The 22,379-nt window shown below is 35.8% G+C and overlaps 1 protein-coding gene across 4 annotated transcripts in view; it reads left to right on the top strand.

Annotated features, from left to right (window-relative positions):
• EYS (eyes shut homolog) overlaps nucleotides 1-22,379 on the top strand; it is an 860,563-nt gene that overhangs the window by 318,843 nt on the left and 519,341 nt on the right. For 3 of the 4 annotated variants that reach the window (XM_048297571.1, XM_048297573.1, XM_048297574.1), the window contains 4 exons: nucleotides 461-574; nucleotides 1,024-1,137; nucleotides 16,522-16,719; nucleotides 19,064-19,185. In XM_048297571.1, coding sequence (XP_048153528.1) covers nucleotides 461-574; nucleotides 1,024-1,137; nucleotides 16,522-16,719; nucleotides 19,064-19,185 — 548 coding nt within the window. The remainder of the gene's footprint in view (nucleotides 1-460; nucleotides 575-1,023; nucleotides 1,138-16,521; nucleotides 16,720-19,063; nucleotides 19,186-22,379) is intronic. The other variant, XM_048297572.1, reaches the window with a different exon arrangement.

The raw sequence follows: 22,379 nt of genomic DNA, 5'->3' as shown, positions 1-22,379 counted from the left end.
ATTTTTATACTTTGAGTAGTTATGTGGAGTTTTTATGGTCTAGATTGGAATAAATTTTCTTCTTGTCTACAACAGATTTCTTTTTCACAGTTTTTTGGGAATACGTCTTTTGCCTTATCATGAACACAAGAAATATTTCCTCTCACACCACTGCAGTGCAGTCTATTATACTTAATGTCATTTGGTTTCTGTTCTTCTATATTTCTATAATAAGAAAATTTTCTGCTTTAAGCCTTAGTAAAATATTTGATTACTGTACTTTTAACGTATTTGAAAAACTAGTGAACAACTTAAACATTAAGAAGATGAACATCTGTCACAGACACCCAGATTTGAATATAAAAAGGATTACAAATAGATTCTGATATGTGAATTATATTCAGTTAAAATAAATGTTGGTATTTACCTAAATGTGCCATGGAATAACTTCTTTCCCCTTTCCCTGATTCTATATTCATAGGTACAACTTGTGAAGCAAATATAAATGAATGTCACTCCTCTCCATGTCTTCATAATGCATCATGTGCAGACCTTATTGGTGAATATAAATGCATCTGTCTACCTGGTTTTACCGGTGAGTTGTTTTCATAGCAAGCCTTGTTTTCCACAGCCAGATAGTCCACAAAGCATCCATTAAGACATTATTGACTAATTTGCTTGTGTTTTATTCTCATTTCTCTTTATCTGCCCTGGTGTAATGTTTAATTTGCATTCCAACAAACTGGAACACTGACTGTGTCTGTGAACTACATAGCACAAGATAAATTAGTCTGCATATAAAAGGGCCTTCAAAGCTTACACACACAAGGAAGACTAGTTACCATTTAGGAACTCAGAAATAAGTTGGTATGTATTTGTGCTGATAAGAACTAAATGAATGCTGGTATTAGTAATGTGGCTGTTTATCTGCTGATGTATGTTAGCTTATTTTCACAAGTTACCTCAGATTTTTGTGGTGCAAATGAATTAGAAATTGGCACCGGATTTTTTTAGTAAGTATTCAAATCTTTCATCTTTTCAAAGGTGCAAGATGTGAAACAGATATAGATGAGTGTGCTTCATTTCCCTGCAAGAATGGAGCCACCTGCATTGACCAACCTGGTAATTATTTCTGCCAATGTGTGGCTCCGTTTAAAGGTAATGAACACCAAGGGCGATGGGAAAGCAAACATAATTAACTTTAGAAGGCATTTCTGTCAGTTGTCTAAATGCATTTCACTCTTCCTACAGCATTAATAGTCCTTCACTTTCTCAAGCAAAGCTTTCAAAGTGACCATCCATATATGCCTTAGGATGCAAGTAAAGTGAAGGGGATATTGTTTATACATCTGCTGGGTGTGTTTCTTTGTTAAACAAAATTGATACTTTAACATCAGTTTGTTAACAGAACACAATTGCTTACAAAATAAGAGGTATATACCCATTAAGCTCCCATCACAAAGATTGGTTGATTTTCTAAACAGTTTTGTCTCTAATTTTATTGGTCAAGGCATTCTCTAAATTATTTTATCATTTTTAGAAAACAATTTATAGGTATCTTGGATCCAGAAAATGTGTGTGATTATTTGTCTTGATGCTTTTAAAGGAAATACATTTAAATTTCAAGGGTTATTGTGACCTTTTTCATAGAAATTTTGGGGTTAAATTTTAAACATTTACTGCTAAAATAATTTAAAGTAACAAATTGTGTGATGTTCTTGAACAAATCTAGTTCAAGTGATAGTCTCAATTAAAAGCACCTATTGATTTATAAATTAAATATAAACGCATTTTTCCTCCAGCAGTTCAATATAATGATACTTACTTAGGATTCCAGAATAATCATTAAAAGGCAATTTTCCTGGTATGGTGAGACAGCAGGACTTTTCCCCTTTAGGGAAGATGGTTGAATAAAATTCATTATTCATGAGCTCATGAACAAACACTCATGTTTGTTCTTATTATGTTAATTAATGGTCAAAATTTAGTTTGTCATTTTTATTAGTTTTAATTTATGTTCTACTGAATAAAATTCAGTACAATAACAAGTAAATGACTATTGCAGTATCAGAGTTGCCTCTGTGCAGGAAGACATAAAATAATTTTCAGTACATGTTTAGAAATACTAGTCTCTTGGGTACATCTTACAAAAGGAGCCAGATTTCCAGAAGACTTTGGTATTCATTTAGATATTTAAGCAACTAATTAAAAATTCAAAAAATCAACCTTTCTATAGCCATCTTTCAAGAGACTAGCAGTGTCTCATATGCTCAATGGAAAAGGTAAGCCCTGCTGGCAAGACTCATAAAATATAACTGAGATTCTCCGAGAACATTATAGGAGGAAGTAGTTAGTGTCCTGCTGCGCCACTTAGACACTCACAAGTCTATGGGCCCAGATGGGATCCACCTGAGGGTACTAAGGAACTGCCAGAAGAGCTCACCAAGACACTCCCCATCATTTGTCACCATTTCTGGCTAACTGGGGAGGTCCCAGATGACTGGAGGTTGTCTGGAGTGTGATGCCCATTCTCAGGAAGGGTTAGAAGCAGGATTCAGGGAACTACAGGCTTGTCAGCCTGGCCTCAGCACCTGGCAAGGGTATGGAACAGATTATCTTGAGTGTGATCACATAACACCAACAGGACAACCAGGGGATCAGACCCATCCAGCATGGGTTTAGGATAGACAGGTCCTGCTTGACCAACCTCATCTCCTTTTATAACCAGGTGACCCACCTGGTGGATGATGGGAAGCGCGTGGATGTTGTCTACCTGGACTTCATCAAAGCCTTTGATACTGTCTCCAAGAGCTTACTCCTGGAGAAGCTGGTAATCTATGGCTAAGACAGTTGCACTCTGCACAGGGTTAAGAACTGTCTGGATGGCAAGGCCCAGAGAGTGGTGGTGAATGGACTCACATCCATGTGATGGCCAGTGACTAGTGGGGTTCCCCAGGGCTCAGTAGCGAAGCTAGTCCTGTTTAATGTCTTTGTCAATGATCTGGATAAAGGGCCCAAGTGCACCCTCAAGCAGCTTGCAGATGACACCAAGTTGGGCAGGACTGTTGATCTGTTGGAAGTTAGGAAGGCTCTGCAGAGGAATCTGGACATGCTGATTCAGTGGGCCAAGGTCAATGGTATGAGGTTCGAAGTGAAGGGTCCTACACTTTGGTCACAGAAACCCTATTCATCCCTACAGGCTGGGGGCAAAGTGGCTGGAAAGCTGCCCAGCAGAAAAGGACCTGGGGTTGACAGCGGTTGAACATGAGCCAGAGTGTGCCCAGGTGGCCAAGAAGGCCAATGGAATCCTGGCCTGAATCAGCGATAGTGTGGCCAGCAGGACCAGGGCAGTGGCTGTCCCCCTGTACTCAGCACTGGTGAGGCCCCACCTCAAGTCCTGTGTCCAGTTCTGAGCCCCTCACTACAAGAAAGACACTGATGTGCTGGAGGATGTGCATATAAGGGCAACCGAGCAGGTGAGGGTTCTGGAGTGTAAGTCATATCAGGAGTGGCTGAGGGAGCTGGGGTTGCTTAGCCTGTAGAGGAGGAGGCTCAGGGGAGACCTTATTAATCTCTACAACTTCCTGAAAGGAGATTAAAGCAAGGTGGGGGTTGTTCTCCCAGGCACCAAGAAACAGGACAAGAGGGCATGGCCTTTAGCTGAACCAGGGAAGGTTCAGGTTGAACATCAGGAAGAATTTCTTCACTGAAAGGGTGATTAACCATTGGAATGGGCTATCCAGGGAAGTACCAGTGCTGCCATCCCAGGAGGTGTTCAAGAAAAGACTGGCACTTAGTGCTGTGGTTTAGTTGACAGGGTGGTGATTGGTCAATGGTTGGACTCGATGACCTTGGAGGTCTTTTCCAACCTAATGATTCAATGATTCTATTCTATTCTATGATAATATTTTTCATACAGGATGTCTGAGGTTGTTTACTTCTTCACAGCTTTATTCAACACCTTCCAAAATCAAATTCTTATACTGATTTTACCTAGATTTATATGGGTATAAATAAAAGTAGACTTAGTTTCATATGGAAACTCTACTCTGTCTCACACCATCTGTTTATTTAGTATTAAACTTCTGTAAATGTAGCCTTTAACAGATCCACTGTAAGCCTACATAATGGTTAGTTAAACTATGTTTTCTAATTGTGTGGCTATAGTCAGGTTATTTTAATGAACAGCTTTGTGTGCACTAATTAAAGATTACAGAATTACTTAGTTAAGAAAGTACAAACATTATGCTAATGGTAAAAATTATATAGGAGCACCTGCTTTGGTTTTGAGTATCTTCACAGATTTTCTTGCTTCTGATATTTTCAGTGGAAAACCATAAATGCTGTATGATGAATGCTGTCATTTACCTGGAAAGCAATCTGAAGTTGTATTTCCATAGTATATTGCAATGAATTAATTGTTCCATCACAATATCTGACTTGAAGGGCATGCACTACTGCTAGGAACATATTATATATCAGGAACATGTACCAGCAGATCAGATGTACAGCAGACCTCTACTATACAGACTGTGGAAATAAGGAATTCAGAGCATGATTTGGACATTCAGGTGCATTCATACAAAAGATAGCCTGTCAGATTAAGCTAGAAACTGATTCTATATATAGAAACTGGTTTACATATGTTTATCTTGCTTTTGTGTTTATTTCCTTGACTATTTTTGTTTATTTTGACAAGGAGACTAAGGAAGATTATGACCAGAAAGTTTTAATTTTTCCTTTTCTCTTCCCCTCATTTTCTCATGTTTTTTTAAAAAGGAAAAAGCAAATTTTTGCTTTCTTCACATTTCAAGACTTCTGGGAGCAAGTAAAGATGCTATTCATTTTCATTTTTTTATAATATCCTGAAGGAGTACCTTTTTATATTTAAAAACTTTTTTATTAGTTGTATATAAATATGAAAAGTCATCAGAAATTTAATTAAAGTATTATTCTGTACTCATAGTTTCCTGTATTTTTCTTGGAAGGCGCAGTGGGCTTGTTTGTTTGTTTGTCTGGGTTTTTTAAAGCACAGATTTGTCTACTTAGAAAAAATGTTTTAATTCTTTCCATTGGCTTTCATAGAATAATGGAAGACATCAAAGCCTTTTAAGAACAATGATGCTTGGACAGTGACATATATCTAGATTTTTCTTCAAATGTCTCTAGTCCAGGTTGTGAATATTAACTCTACAAGTCTGATAGGTGAATGAAGTTTTACTTCTGGGGGCACCAAGTCTTTTTTAGAAAATCCAGTTTTCATAAAGTAAGTGGATAGAGAGCACTGGAGAATTTTATCTTCTGATGCTGCTGGTGTAACCTTAGTAAAACTAATGCATTCCTCTCCATCAGTGTTCTTCTGAGAGTAGATTTCCCCACATGTAGTGCAGATCACGGTCTTTCTAGAAATTCTAGTGTTTCATTGGAATTTTGGCCACTGAAATTACTACCTTTGACTTTTCCCAAATGTTCAGACAAACAGCTTGAGTATACTAGCAGTCCACCTATGTGTAATTCAAGAGAAAATGGAATAAACTTATAAAACTTTCGGATATAAAACAACATCCTTGTCAACATCTAATAATGTTCTATTTAATAAATATGATAGCTGAAGTATTTCCATCCTATTTTGGCCAAGTTCCTTGTCCTTGTGGAGTTGAAAATTGATTTTCTGTTTTCCAAAATCATGGAGTTTTACCTGTAGTCCCAAAAAGGTACAAAATAATGAACTTCAAAGTCCCTATACTTTTATACCATAACTCTTTTGACCTTGGTTTGGAGAAGCTCAAGACTTGATTAATGGAAGAAAATCTACACCATATTGTGTTATTAATCTGGTTAGAGAAAGAGATTCTTGTGTAAACCCACAGTAATCCTAGAAGTTACCGAGACCCACTGAGCCTGTGCTGTGACTAAGCCTAAACAGAGAAAAAAATAGCATCTAGGTCTGTATAATATGCTTTTCCATTTATAATAGTTATCCATGCCAGAAGTACCGTATGTGTTTGTGAATATGTTCTAATTAATCAAACATGACAACCCAGTTATAAAAGTCCAGTTCTCTGTTTCTGTTGGTTTTCAGCAGTGTTCTGCCACTAACCTGTATGGTACAAGTCATTATCACACCTCATGCTTTAAAGCTGAAATGGTCATGCTGCCACTTACATATACTGCAGTGTGATGTTCTTTACATATAGTATTTAACCTTAGTATGTCTGGTACAGTTGCTTCTGCTTGGTTGTAATATATTTTTACCTGCAAATATGCATTTTAGAAATGTCTCCACTTTCACCTGTTTTCTATCCTAACTGAGGTACAACAGTGATAGTCATGTATATGGGACATTTTGTATCAGTGGACATTCTGAAGTTCTTCAGAAACAGAGAAGAGAGAAGCTGTTGTATTCACTGCTGACAAAGCAACTGGAACTGGGAGAAGGAAGGAAGATAAATGTGTTTTGAGTGCAACACAAATCAAGTATTTTAATATTCTTAATATTATCAAGACTTTGATTCCGTTACAGTACCCTAGCTGAGAAATTATTGTAATAACCTTTCTATTATGATATTGATTCTAAAATTGAAGCCTTTCTGTAATAGAATCACAGTTATTACAGAATTGATGTTAAGTCCTTTGGCAGAGAGCAAAATGAGTGAGAAACATATGGTGAGGCAGTATCTCATTTAGGGGTCCTAATGGCTTCACGAAAGGTGGAATGAAAGCTCCCATGGCTCTATCAGAAAATACTGTGTTGTCCCATTAAAAATTCAAACATATTCAAAAGCACTGCAATTAGTAAATGTTAAAACATCTAGATGTATATCCATGCTGTTTGTATTGGTGGTTTTAGTGTTTTGTACTAAAGAGCATTGAGGTATAATAAATATTCTTTTAACAATCAAGTTCATAGCAATAAATGGAACCTTACTGTTGACAGCTTTGAAATGCCAACATTTTAATGTATCCCATAGCCACATCAATGAAGCTACTCACAACTAATAGAGAGCAGTCACTGCTGAGAATGTAGCAGAGTTTGTCCCTGTATCAGGCAAGCTGCTTTTCAGAATTCTTAGCATGCAAAAGGTGAACGTTCTCACTACAATTTCTAGACCAGCTCATTTTTACAGAAGATAAAGTAAGACTTATAAGGCTGTTTTTTTTCTTATTTGGTACTATTGATAGCTAAGAACAGATCTTGCACCCCACACCAGAACTGCAAATTTTCCCCATTTTCTACACTGGTATTTGAGGCAAAGATAAAACTAACTAACAACATTTCTGTGACACATGGACTGAGCCAGTAATCTGCTGTTTCCAAAGAAAGCTCAAGAAGGAAGAAAGCATTAAAAATCCTGTTTCAATTAAAGACTTTATATTGGATATATGATAGTCCTATGAGAGTTAACATGATTTTTTTTTCCTTAAAAAATAAAGGAAAAAAACCACCAGTTGTTTAGTAACTTGTTTTTAATGAATGGAGCAAAGATTTTTATCCTTTGATCCAAATTATTTACATTACTCATTTCAAAAAATGCACTGTATGTATTTTGTCTAGATGTTGCTAAATAGGTATGACCTTTTAAATCAAATATGTGCAATTGCAGAGGAAAATCGAAATTCAGTTCTGAGGAAATGTCTACTTATATCTTGCAGCCTTAATGACACATGTCTCCAAATGTGTTCCAATTAAGATTAAAGCAAAAATGGTAATTGACCATCAAACACGTTGCAAAAGAAAGTAAACTAGTAAGAAAGGCAGCTCAGCAGAAAAAAAATGCTTAAGTCTGTTGGAAAACAAGAGTAATAATGGAGTTTTCATCACAGGACACTCTATTATGGGAACAGCTAATTACAAAACAGATAATAAGTAAGAAATATAAGTGCTCATGAAGGCAAAAAGCTAGAGTAGAGATAATGGAGCAATTACTTTTCCAGTGCTCATAGGCCAAACCTCAGTCTTTCCTGTGCCAAGCCCCATGTGAAAAGGCAGGTTTGCAAGACTTGTGGCTCTTTCTAGCATATCTCTGTGTTAGACCACAAACCACTATATTCTGTTCAACATCAGGTTTTATCTTGTTTTGCAACTCTCTTGACATTGAACAGCCAAATAAAATTTTATTTAGGGGAAAAATGAAACTGATGCATAGATATATGAAAGGCACTCTGCATCACGTAGGAGCTTTTTGAGGGAAGAGAAGCAGAGTGTCCATCTTTGGGTTAAATCACCTAGAAAACATGCACTGCCTCTGAACGATGAAGGATATGTAATGCCTAAATGGAAATCAGTATGAGCTGGGACCTGCTGTTGGCTCATATACGAAGTCACTGCAGGACTTTGGAATTTTTTCTGGTATTTCTATTGGGTTTTGTATTGTTCCTAAAAGCTGACAACTAGATGAATAAATTCAGCTGCTTCTGTCTCCAAAATGAAAGAATTCAGAGAGAAAGGCTTTTTCCTAGACATTTCTAGTGTCTATTTAGGTGCTTTTGGTTATGTTAGATATCCACAAGGGTCTGGCAGATATGACAAGGTCTGTAGCAGAGCTGTGGCCTTCCAGAACAGCACTGAGAACACAAAGGCATTTCTAAAAGCCTTGTTTGCTTAACTCTGTCCGTATAAATTCAGTGAGGTAAGTGCTGTAGATTCAACTCTGCTTTTATTTTGCACCTTGGGACACATCTTGATCCACAAGAAGAATTTTCTAAGCTTTTGCAGCCATGAGTAATCTGGGAATACTTCATATGTAAATCCAGTCACCTACAGCTGATAAGGGGTTTGAATTTCATCAGTTATTCTGTGGGAATGGCGTACAAGATCCTCTATTCAGGAAGCATATTTAAGTTATGGAGATGATACAAGTTATCTTCATTGCAAATGGAAATCTGGCCCTTAGTTTTCCAGAAAGCATGTGCAAACTACCGTTTTTAAAGACTTAAAACATGGTTACCTTTTCCAGGGCTGCCCTGCAAATCATGAAGGCATTGCTGCTGCTCAAAGAAAAGTTTACCAAATTTCAGAGGGGTTTTTTTGACTACTGATGCAAATGTTTTTAGCTTTATTTTTCTATATAGTGAGCCTACTTCTGGCATAGGGTCATCTGCCACTATGAAAAAATAAAAGTAATAGAATTATAATCTTGATATCAATTGCTATAAATAATATCGGTCAAATCACTCCAATTTTAAGAAAATGAAAGTGTGATCTCAGAACTCAGAAGAGTTTAACCACCAGAACTAAAAGTAGCCATTATTGCAACTCAAACTGACACCCACAAGTTCTAGGCCATAAGGAAAACCTCAGCTTGATACAAGCTTTCTGTAAGTTTGCCACACATACTATTAATTTAAATTGAATGCTGATGCAGTTAAAATAAAGAACGAAAACACAAGCATTACCATATATTTCAGTAGAAATAAATTTTTGTTGTTTTCCTTAGTGGAATTCTTCTTTTGGTTTCTGAGAAAGAGTGAAGCATGTTTTCATGTTGAAATGTGAAATTCACAGATGTGGATACAGATATATCTTCATTGTTTATTCATTACAAACTTGTGTATTTTGAAGAAAAAAAATGCACCTAAATAATATATTCAACTTCTTCTTTTTTATATTTTTACAGAAATTTATACAGGTATGGAGAAGTATATACATCTCTGTGTGATCTTCATTTTAAAATTTGTGATGTGGGTCTTATACTCTATTTCAGCACTCTTGCATGCTCTGCATTATCATATATAATGAAGGAAATATATATTTTACTTGAAAAATGCTAAGTATTGTTTTTCAAATATCCTTCCATTAAAAAAACCCAAAGTATATGATTTTCAATTTTCAAGTATGGATATCAGAGAAAATGCCTTTCCACTGCTTATATACAGAATCTCAAAGCAATTCCTTTAATGGAAATTAGAATTTGGATTCCAAAGAAAAGAATGGATTTTCTATAAATTTGAAGTGTAAGAAAATACTTGTTATGCTTTTAAACTGTTATTATAATACTCAGCTTAATTTCAAGTAATATGAAAATATGCGTGCTTCAGTTATTTTTCTATTTCCTACCCACATCCAGGGTACTTCTGGTTTTTTATTTACTTTTATTAGTCTTTAATCATCTCAGTTCTGGAGATCTTTTCTTTTTTTATGTCCCATAGCAGACCAAGATAAGCAGGCAGTTTTTAAAATAATGGCAAGCTTAGAGGTACATCTAAGCTTCTCAAGTTTTTGAACTTTTAATAGAGACAATTTTATCTTTAGCATTAAGATATTTAATATTTACAGTTGCAAGGAACTCAACTATTAGGTATTTAACTTCTTGCTCTTTAGTGTTCCTGGGATTTTATGGTAAGTCTATGAAAGTCTTTGGGGGTAAGAGCTACTGAGCCGTGTTAAGTTGATGAAAAAAACCCCACATATTTCTCTAAAGTGATCAAATAACTTTTGAATTAAAATTGTTGTATCCATTCATTTCAAAAGGATTATCTTGGGAAAAACAGTAAGTTGCATATAGATTGGGGGCAGGGTTTGGGGGGCGTGGGGAGGCATGTCTTTATATAGCTTTATAGTGCTTTTGCACACTGGGTTATCTCCCATAACTAAATGCATTTTAATTTTTATTGTAAAGTATTCAATTTACTTAATTTATCTTGGAAAATGGTAGTGATTTATTTCAACATTAGAAGTGCATTTTAGCTCTGTTGATAAAAGGTAAGTTAAAAAAGACTGAAACAATGCTGTTGCAGTGGTGTTATGATCACAGAATCACAGTGCTGGTGCTGCTACCTGCTTGGTAGTTCTTGAAAGTTTCTTGTCCTCATGAGTGCATATTTAACACCATTACCAGACTACTTGTTGTAATTTAGGAAATTGCCATCCAAATGACACACTTTTGTCTTTCTGGTAGATATTTTATTTTCACTATATTGTCATAATTGTGCCAGCAGTCTGCAATGAGATATATTTTGCAGTCCATACTTTTACAGCTAAATACTGAATTTGAAAACTGTTGTCAGATTTAATTCCTTAAAATGTTAGTAGCAAATGTTTTATTTATTAAATTATTTTCCTAAAAAATAGCAACATTGAAGAGATGTCACTTCTGATTATAGGAGCATTCAGTACTATACATCAAAACATTTCATGTACATATTTATGCTGAGCAAATAAAACAAACAAATATCAATAGTTTCACATAAAGAAATGGAAATTTATCTCAGGTAATTTATTTTCCATGCCATTTTTATAAATTAGGCTTTTGACCTTTAGTAATAGCCTAAAAAGGACAGTCCTTTTCAGCAAAGTAAAATCTATTTTTAGTGTTCATTTATGCTATTTAGAAATTCTACCCTAGAAGTATTATAAGCAAATACAGTAGAAAAGGAAACTCATTAATATCAGCAGAATGAAATTTCTGAATATGCAATATGCTTCTTGCTCCTTAAAAAAAAAGTGGTTTCCAAATAAATATTCATTATTTGATATATCGTATGCTAACAGAGAAGCATACTGTATGCTATGAGTGTATGCTTATACGTAGATAAAGAAGTATAATACTTAATGCAATATATTGTGCAACTGTAAAGGAAATTGTCCTTCAGCTGACTGTTTAATTTAATCATTTTGGTGTATACTTTTGGGGTTTGTTCAGGTTTATTCTAATAGGCCTTTAGTTGCCTATTAAAGACAATCTATTATTGTAATTAATAAATTGTAGCTAAGAATCAAACAAGCAAAAAGGTTAAATCTGTCTAATGGAAATAAGCATAGTTGTAAAGATCATCTGAACTTAATTAATTAATTAATTTCTGGGCTGGATTCTTTCACATTTCGTCTGTTGGGCATTCTCTTTTTTGTCAGCTGTGTAGTGAACATTACCTTTTTAATTTGTGATGGCCAATTTAAAATTTCTGATAAGTCAGTGAGAGAAGACAGTTTATAAACTTTTCCTTGCACACCACTCCTTTTTGTCAACAGTCACAGACTTGCTATTTCAGAAACTTTTCAGATCAAGTGAGAAGCTTCATATGTTTAGTACAAAATAGATGTATTGAAATCAATCAGCAACAGTAAAACATTTGTACAAAAATGTTTGTACAGAAATTCTTCAACAAATACTTAGAAGAGACAGAAAATGCTGAAAACATAAAAACTGTTTTCTGATTAAGTTACTTTTATAGAAAAAAATTCAACCTATAACCTGTTTGCTACTTGACTTACCCTTAGTCATACATCTTTTTTACAGCTTTGTAAAAAAATGCTGGTGTAAGAGCAACAGTAGCAAGTGAACTTGCTTTGCAAATGCGTAACCACCAGTGCCTACTACCATCCAACCTTAACCTTTGTGTGGATGTGCTAGAATGTTGTTATTATGTTAGAATTTTTAAAAAAATTCTATATTAACTCATCCAATTTTCTTACTTTCTTGCTCTTTGTATTGATTAGCATTAAGAATTAATTAATTAACAGTGAAAGATTTTCAGAAATGTGTTAAAATGATACAAACAGTTGTGATTCTCTGAGTAAGGGAATAGTCTTTTTACTTATTAATTCTTAACACTGAGAGTTAAAAATTAATTGATTCAGGGGAAGGGACTGAGTGGGATGGACACAGTCTTATTATTTCATTACCTTTTGTTTTACCAATCCTTCAGTAAGAATAGGAATGAAACCTTTGCCATTTCTGACAGCAGCAGAAGAAAAGATTTTTCATGCAATGATATGCATGAAAGCTGGGTGGGAGGAAAAAGGCACTGACTATCTAATTAAAGAGTGTTGACTATTGTTTGAAATAAGGCACTGAAAATTATTATAATATTAATAGCAACTAACATCATTCCACGTGGTTTAGCCTCCTTTGGTAAACTACTTTATGTCCATATTTTAATTTGTCATTCTTTATAAATCTCAGGATAATTTAATTTTTTTTTCTTTGTGCCATTTCACTTTACTATAGTTAGAATGAAAGAAGTAATTTGTTTTCCGTAATTCCTTAAAAAGAGGGAAAATCTATTTTTTCAGGAAATAATTTTGGTGTAATTTCAAGTCTACACAAAATTCACTGTAATTCATAGCCTTATGGGGTGCTTGAGCAAGAATCATGTTCCTGTTTGCAGAACTCCATGGGAGGAAGGTGCATAAGCTCCTTGTCATGCATCCTGATTTAGTTTCCACGTGCCAGGGGAAGCACCTAGCAAGTAAGAACAGGCTACACAGGATCAGTGATAACAAAATGGAAGATGAAGAAGTTCTTAGAGACCCTGAAGGGAGAAAGCGTGATATCCACAACAGCAGGATAGGAGGAGAAGATCAGGGTAGGTAGAGGATACACTCAGGCATGGGGAGAAAGAGACTCTACAACTGTGAAGGCTGGAAGATGATTCCTTTGATTACTTGGATGAGAGGTTTTATCTGGAAGGGCAAGAAAGCTGTCTGAGTCTGACACATCCACCCTCACCAGTACCACTGAAATAAAGCAATGGTTGACAACAGATAAGACACTTCTCTGAGGGAGAGTGGTACCAGTCAACCAGACCTGATCTCAGAGGAGGTTTATTTGCATGTCAGAAATCTCAATGTGGGAAAGAGTTTGGGTGATTACCAGAGCTTGCTTACTTTTGCTGCTCGTCCATGACAGCACCAATGGCAATGCCAACAGCGACCCAGAGCATATCAAAGGTGACTAGGGGACTCTAGCAGCAGGGGCAAAAGCTGTGGGGAGTCCAGATAGAGTTTTCCGAGCGCTGCTGATAGTAAGAGAAGCATCCTGGGGGTTACTATGTAATTAATGTCACAGGAAAGACTTTATTAATACATCACTCAAGTAGATGACGCAGAATGGAACGGCAACCATTTAAAGATATGTTGTGGTGGATGTCTGCTACAGATAGCTTGATCCAGAAAAGTTTATGAAGTCATCTTTAGGAAACTGGGAAAAGACTTAGGAACATTAGTTCTCCTTGAGATATTACCACACCATGAAAGACAACATGGAAAGACACAAATAATTGGCCATGTTGACAAATTTTTTAAACAATTGCAGGGTGAGACAACTAGTGGTAGGTATTTATCCATATTCTATATTTGTGAAGAAACAAGGAAGTTTGGGATGTAGAGGTGAAAAAAACTCTGGCAATAATGACAGTGAGATGATAGAGTTCATAATCTTAAGAGAAATGAGAAATTCAAGTAGTGTAATAATGATTCCAAACTTCAGTGAGCTTGTTTTCATTCACTCAGAAATCTGTTTGGCAAGCTCCCATTAGAGATTGCACAGAAGGGAAAAAGGATTTGTCTTGAGCTCACTGATTTATCTTAAAAGACAGATTCCTCAAAGCACAGTTCTTTCCAATGTGCACGAACTCAAGCAAGTGTGGCAGAAAAACAGATAAATGGGGCACTCCTGAGTGAGTGTAAAGAGAAAAGGAAGTGCACAGAAGGTGGATGTGAAGGTAAAACTACCTCTCCAGGTAAAGAAAATTAAGTACTGCATTACTGGATCATCTGACAGTTCCATTTAGGATTGTGAGCCATGTGTTAAGCTTATTTGTGTTATTCCACTTTAGGAATCAGCAGGGTTTTCACTCATGTCAAGCTGTTGTGATATAAATATGAAAACTTCAGGGCAAAATCTCAATGAGCCATATGGCTTCTTTTGCTGTGCAATTTCATGAATTCCAGATCTGAGAGTGTTGGCTGATCATCCTGCATCAGAGAGATCATAAGCATAAAGACAGGGAACAACTTGTGTTGTTTTTTCCTCTTGTGTCTGCATCATTACTGGGGTCAAAGGGTTGTTGGATTTTTTTTAACCTCAGTTGTGTTCCTGCTTGTTGTTCTTGTTATTAAAAGCCTTTAGAATTCAGCCCTTAGATGACTGTCTTACAGTAAGCAGTCAACTCACCTACAATCCTGCTGACATTTTGGACAGTGTTTGTTTCATTATTGTGAAGGCTCCTGGCAGGAGCTGTGGCCTGTGGGGGGTCTGCACTGAAGCAGGGCAAAAGTGTGAGGATCAGAGAAGAGCTGTCATGGACTGACCACAGTTCCCATTCCCCATCTCCCTGTGCTATTCATGGGTGAGGAGGAGGTAGAGGAGTCTGGGGTGAAGGAATGAAGTTGAGTCTGGGAAGAAAAGAGGGGTAGAGAAAGGTGGTTCTAGCTTCATGGGGTTCTATTACCATCCTATGCTATTTTTAATTGGCAATGAACTCAATCAGTTTTCCTCAAGTTGATTCTATTTTTTCCATGACAGTAATTTGTAAATAATGTCCCTATCTTTATCATGGTCCACAAGGTTTTCTATCTTGTTTTTTTCACCTGCCTGTTGAGGAGGGGTTAGAGAGTGGCTGGATGGGCATCTGTTAGCTTCCAAGGTCAACCCACTGTAGTGTAACTTTGTGGATTATATTTTCCACATGATTACCCAGGTGTTTTATCTTGTAGTGTCACATTGCCCATCACTGGGTTAAGGTTACAGACTCCTTGAAGAACAGAAAGGTTGTTGAGACAGGGAAAAACTGCTGCAGAAAGGAACGGCTGGGCAACCAGGGCTGGGGCAAGGGCACTGGTGAAGGGTGCAGAAGGCATGGAGTAGAGCAAACCCTGGGAAGCTCCACCAGAAAGCATAGCATAGACACAGCCCAGCTTCAGCAGTCATGGAAAGGCTTCACAGAGGTTCAGAGGGGCTTGTGCACTGTTTGCTGCAGCCCTGAAAGCCACTGAGCTCTGTCTGAAACTAAGCCTGAAAGAACAGAGTTGCCTCCAGCCACACTGAGTGAAAAAAGCAGGCAGATTTACAAACCCAAACCCAAACCCAAACCCATTTGATCTCAGTTGTCTCTGTCCTCTTCATTTCCAGTTTCAGTACTGGAAAACATGAAACAGTCTAGGTTATGTTCTAACAAATTAAGGCTCACTCTATGGGGCCTTTAAATCTCTTTTTATCTAATTATTGTATGGAATTTTTATGAATAATGGAGGCATTCACTCATGATTAAATAAGTACATATTTTCACTAAAATAATTTATTTTCAGTCACTAATGGTAAGCAGAACAATTATACAATGTTACATATATTTAATTCATATTCAGTATTATGGGTTAATGTATGAACAGTTCACATGGTAGTTGTGGCAACAGCTTATCAAGATAAAATAGCAGGAAGAGTCAATCAAAATACATTAATCATTTTTAAAAACATTTTTAAAAATTCCATTTTTGTGCCATTTGAAGCACAAGGGTAAAGACAAAAGCTATAAGAGATACCTATCTATCAAAATCAATGAGATGGCTATTAAGATTTTAAAATATATTGTATCACAGAAACCAATATAAAAAAACCCATAAATTGTCCTTTTTTGGTTTTTTTTTTTTTTAATTTTGTCAAGCAAATAAATGTTTCTGCATGGTAATATACTTATATGTACCTCTGAGACTCTCCAACTCGATTTTAACCAGGGTTATAAAGAAAATAAAGCCCATAACAGTCAGCAGCTGCAGGGATATATTCATTAGTTTAACACTGACAGCTTTGCTGTTTTGTTTTTCAGGTTTGAACTGTGAGTTTAGGCCTTGTGAGGCCAGTAATCCCTGTGAGAATGGAGCTGTGTGCATAGAAGAAATGAATTTGGACGTTTTTCCCCTTGGATTCCACTGCCAGTGTGTGAAGGGCTTTGCAGGTCCACGCTGTGAGATCAATGTCAATGAGTGCAGCTCTAACCCTTGCCTCCATGGATACTGCTATGACAGTGAGTTCAGTCTGGTTACTCACTTTAATGTAGAGTAGTCTTTCTCTTGAAGCGTCTGTAGCTGCTGAGATGCTCTGGGGAGAACAGTGGATAATTTACTGAAATTTAGTTTGTCTGAAGCTCCACAGCCTGTACCAGAAGGATTATTTTTGCCAAAATGCCTCAACTCCCGGCACTAGGGTTTTTGTGTTCAGGGGGCCAGAATTGTAGTTAATGAGAAATTTTAATGAGATTTGTGCTGTCTCCTTTGATACCTAAATTAGCCAGAAACATCTTACATTGTGCATTTGATGAGAGAATATTCAGGTGCTGAAAAAGAGCTCATGGAGCATTTAGGCATTATATGTCATAATTCTAATAAGTCAAGAAATTCTGTTTAATTTCAAACTAATGTAAAAGGGTGTATCTGTTTACTATAAAGTACCTTCTGCTACATAACTGCGTAACTTGCTCTTTCATTAGAAGATATACTTTAGAAACAATTGATTACTATATTCTGACTGGATTGGCAGGCTAAATTTAGTAGCAATCTAGGTATGGAGTACTTACTTGAAAGTTTTATGAGACTCTTACCACATATCAGACACCTTCTACACTTGTTAAAGAAAAAAAGGGAAAGTAGAAGTAGTAATTTTCAGGGAATCTTAAAATGCTGACTGGAAAGTTGAAAGACATCTGGAGGTCATGTAATCAACCCTGCATGAAGCTAGGCTATTAACAGTGCTAGAACAGGTCAATTAGGGATTTTTCTAGCTGAGTTTTGAAAGCCTTCAAAGAGGGACAGAGATTTCTCAAACTCTTTGGGACAGCCTATTCCACTGATTAACTACCCTGGTGATGCTCACCCTCTTCCAATCCCATCCAAATGTCCTGAGCTGTAACTTTTGGCCAGTGCTTCATAATACCTCCTAGCACTACTAAGAGGATTTCAGTTTTGTCATTTGTGCAACTATCCTTAAAGTTATTGTTATATAGCCCTCTCACTATTAACACTTCCTTGAGGTCTAATACAAAGCAAGCCTGGTTGACCCAACTTTTCCTCATAGGGTCCACACGTTAAGCACTAAGTAACTGTGTTTTTCTTCTTCTACATCTCTCTCCTGTTTTCTCACATCCTTTTTCAGAAAAAGAATGATGATTTAAGAACTTCCATAAAATGCAATTTTTTAGAAAAATTTGCAGAAGATCTAATCAACCTACTGAGCCCAAATTACTAAATACATCATTGTCTAAAACTCTCCTAGTTAAAATAAAAATAAAAATCAGTTCAATAAAATATCTTAAAAAGACTGTCTTTCCTTATCTGGCAATAAGGTGAGTGACTTCATCTTCTATCTAGTAAAGACTATTTCCTACTACATTTACAGATGTTTTCTATGTGGTCTACATTGGTTTAGAGATATTTTTGAACTGGAATTTAGATGAGATGTATTAAAAGTTCTTCATGCTGAAAAAGTGCCAATTTTTTGGGGAACAGCTTGTCTTTGTGGTGCCCCAGGCTTGAGTTTTATCATGCAGACATTTAGTTCCTCTACCCTATGTGCACTGACTGCAGAAAGCTGGAATCCTAAGGAAGCTGGGAAGCTTTTAGTACATGAATAATGCTCCTGTGCTGAAGGACTTAGAGCGTTTAATGAATACAGTAGCAGCTGTGTGTACAGACACAATGGCAGAATAGATTCTATGGTAAATCTCAGCGATAATGAAGAATCCAGGGACCCCTTTGAGGTTAAAATAAATGCAGGCCTGCAAGAAGTGCAATTACTGCTGTCATGAACTCCATATATGGATGGAGCACTCCAAAGATTCCTCTCCATGTGGATCACTAATGATGAAAAAGAGACAGGATTCCTATCATTATCTTGTTAAGAAATGCATCATAGAAAAATTCAACTCAAGTAAGTTTTCCCTTAATATAGTGGTATAATATGAGGAATTCCTTACAACAACAACAACATTAAAAACAACCAACAAACCAAACGTTTAACTGCCACATCTCATTTAGACATAATTTAAAAGATAGAATCTTACATATTTTGTGACAGTTTTGTGATGGAAAGTTACTCATTATTTGTAAAATTACGTAACTTTTTAAACTCATTTATTTATAACTCTTGAATCAAAATATTTCCATTGTTTAAGTAAAATGCAGTGCATGAATCTGCTTTCATATTTAAAAGATATTTTGAGATCACATTTAATTTATTTCGATTTTTTAACATGTTCACACATTTAAGTAAAGCTGGTCCTAATATTTTCCAGATAGTATTCATAACTGTAACTTACTAATTTTACTACATTAGTTGTTATGACTCTTAGTACTGAAGTATTATCTCTGTTGCAGTTGTCGATGGCTTCTATTGTTTGTGCAACCCAGGATATGCAGGACTGAAATGTGAGCAAGACATTGATGACTGCATAGTCAATGCTTGTGAACACAATTCTACATGTGTTGATCTGCATCTGGTAAGTAGCAATATTTTTTTTTAATTAAAATGATTGTTAAGTTTTATTTCTAAAATCTAAGGCAATATTTTCTGAGTTCTAAACCTCCTCTTGATCCGTACATCCACATATCAAGGGCTTTATAATCATGCTTTCCAGTCACTGGTATTTTTGTTTATTTTTAATTTTATAGGCAGTGGGAAAGAGGAATGTTTTATCATTTAAAAGCAGTTATTGGTTCAATGTGGTTATACAGGGAATTCAAAAGGCACAGAAAATTTTCTACTAGGTGTGTTTATTACCTCATTATAAGTGACAGGAATACTCATTTACGCCAGTTGCTCTGACTTCAAAGGGACTTAAAAAGTATCTTACCCAAAAAAACTGATTTACTTCAAGTACTTCAGCATTTATTTTCAAAATTCTTCAGCTATATTAGTTCCTGAGATATGAAATGTGTTAAAAATAACTTACATCTTCTCAGAAATTAAATCATTCTATCACCTGATTCCTCCATGAGAGGAAAGAAGACAGACATTGTGTAAACTTCAACACCAGGGGTGGCCCATGTTCTCTGTCACTCCTTCCAGGAATCTGTCAGGGAGCAATTTGTTTTCAATGTACTCAACGGAGACACTAAGACCATACAGTAAGAATATTTTCCTTAAGAAACATTCAGGCTGTCAGAGAAATTATCAGTTAAAAAAAAAGTGGAAGAAAGGACAGCTTTTTCTTTCTTATTCTAGTTGCTACCAGCACATTTGTGAGAATACTAAACTGATAAATGTAGAATTCAAATTATATTACAAAGCCTAAATGTAGGTGTCTCTATATGGTATGAGCTAAGCATCTAAGCACCAACCAAAGATCATTTAGGATGTAGGCAGCACAGTCCACAATTCAGCTGCCCATCATTTGAATCTCCACTTTGGGAGAACAGAACAACCCTGTAGGTACCACTGACTGCTACATTATTCCTGAAGGTGTTTGCAGTTCCAGAAACCCTGAAGTGTATGAGAGGTGTGGGTTTTGAGGGGTTTGCTTTGTTGGTTTCTTTGGTTGATTTGTCATTTTTGCGGTTGTTTGTTTGTTTTTGATTGCTTGTTTTTTTAGTACATGCATAAAGAAATTGCATTTCTTTCTGACAAATCCGGAGGGTAAACTGCAATTGTCACTATTTCCTAAACTTGAACCAAACTTAGCTGCTTCAACAGAATTTTCTCAAATTCTCTACTCTAATTTCCAGAGTTGTTTCTTTTTTTCACAGTTAGAACACTTTCTGTATTGTATAGTATTTTGAGGGGCTTTTAACATATTTCAAGAACTAGCCACACCTTGGACAAAATCAAATGCTTGATATGGAGACCACAGAGTTTGTGACACTTTTGTTACTGCCTTTGGGTGCTATTGTAAATGCATATTTTTCAACCAGTAGACTGCAATTAATATTTCAAAATCTCATACTGGACACATACTGCCATCTTAAAATCAGATTACAGAGCATTCCACAAATAAATTTCATGCCTACAATGCAGGTGCTATTCCTAACTGCCTGTATAACCTAACATGTAACCTAACTTACAACAACATATGCAACACAGTGCAGCTGATCCTTTAATTGAGACTGACAAAATGGAGTTGTACATGCAGCTTAAAAAACATTCTCCCCCAAAAACAAGGTATTAGAAATGGAGAAAAATATGGATTTTTAATAAAGTGAATATATTGTTCCCCTGAGAGTTTTGTCTATGCTTCACCAAATGAGTTGAAGTATTGATTTAATAATTTGGGCAAAATTTAACATGACAAAGAATGGTAGCTCACTGCAATTTCAAACACTAGTTTTTTCTTCACATCTTTCATCCATTTTTTTTTCTTGATTTATTTGTGTTTATTTTTGTCCTGTAGTTCCTACATATTTCTCACCTTGTTTGCCACAGACCTATGCCATTTTGGAAGACAGCACAGCAAATCAGTGAAATTCATACAAACTCGCTGTTTCTGAGAAATTACATTCAAAATACCTGTGAGGATATAGTTAGTATCTACAGTAAAAAAATACTGTAGAAACTTAATGGCAAGGTGTTATATTAGACTCTGATCCTTTTCAGGCCTTTTCAAAATTGTTCAACTATGTTGTCAACATTACAGCAATCATTTATGTGGAAGGATTAATTTTGATGTTGGCTAATGTACAGATAAAAAATCTTCAGTATTTTTTTCATTACAAGATTGTTCTTTGGCATTTTTGAGAGCAACATAATTTTGCTATTTCGCTAAAAAATACCCCAACCAGAATGTGTTCTGAAAAGTGGAAAAGTTATTTTGAAAAGAAATAGGGAATTTCTTGTATTATTTTGCTATAGTAATAATAATGCATTTCTATTAAATATTTACATTTCTCCTTCTCTGTTCTTCTCCAGAGTATATTTTCTTAAACTAACATTTATTACATAAGTTTCTGAAATAACTCTCATGTGGATCATCTTTTAAGTTGAACATAGAAAGGGACCTGAAAGACTTGTTCACTAAGTGATTGCATTATTCAGTTTATATATGACTATGTTATTCCACATAATATGTCCTTCTTATTGTATTCATTATCAAAGAGTACTGAAATTTTTCCACATCATATTATCTGTTTTATACATCAAGATTCCTCAGTGATCAACAAAGAGGATTAATGAATTAACATATATTCCTAAAAATGGAAGAAGACCCATTCCTTCTTCTTCAGCCACAACAGCTGTAAAAGAACAGATACTGAATTAACAATCCCCTAGAAAATTACTTTTTAACAATACAGGCTGTCTTCATCCTCCTCTAAAAGGTGAAAAACTAGAGGATAGGAAGCAACTGAAGCATAATGAAGAGAGATTTACAAACAGATGGAGATTGCAGGAGTTTCATAATTTCTGCATCAAATACCATTTTCTTCCAAAGGTATATTACAGCAGCCTTATTATACAAGTCAAAGACCAAAGATCTGAATGCGAGAAAGAATTCCAAGATATGCTCTAATTGCAACATATACTTCAGAGACTTTACCTTGGCTCTCCAGGCAGTGGGTGGCATTAAACAACTGAACTGTAGGATGAATCACAGAATAATTTACATTGAAAAAGATCTTTAAGATCATTGACTCGAACATCAAGCCTAACGCTGCCAAGTTCACCACTCAACCACGTCCCTGAATGCCACATGTACACACCTAT

The sequence above is a fragment of the Corvus hawaiiensis genome, chromosome 3, assembly GCF_020740725.1.
Source record: "Corvus hawaiiensis isolate bCorHaw1 chromosome 3, bCorHaw1.pri.cur, whole genome shotgun sequence".
NCBI classification, from domain to species: domain Eukaryota; kingdom Metazoa; phylum Chordata; class Aves; order Passeriformes; family Corvidae; genus Corvus; species Corvus hawaiiensis.
Note: the sequence above shows the minus strand (reverse complement) of the source record. Positions and strands in the feature narration are given on the sequence as shown.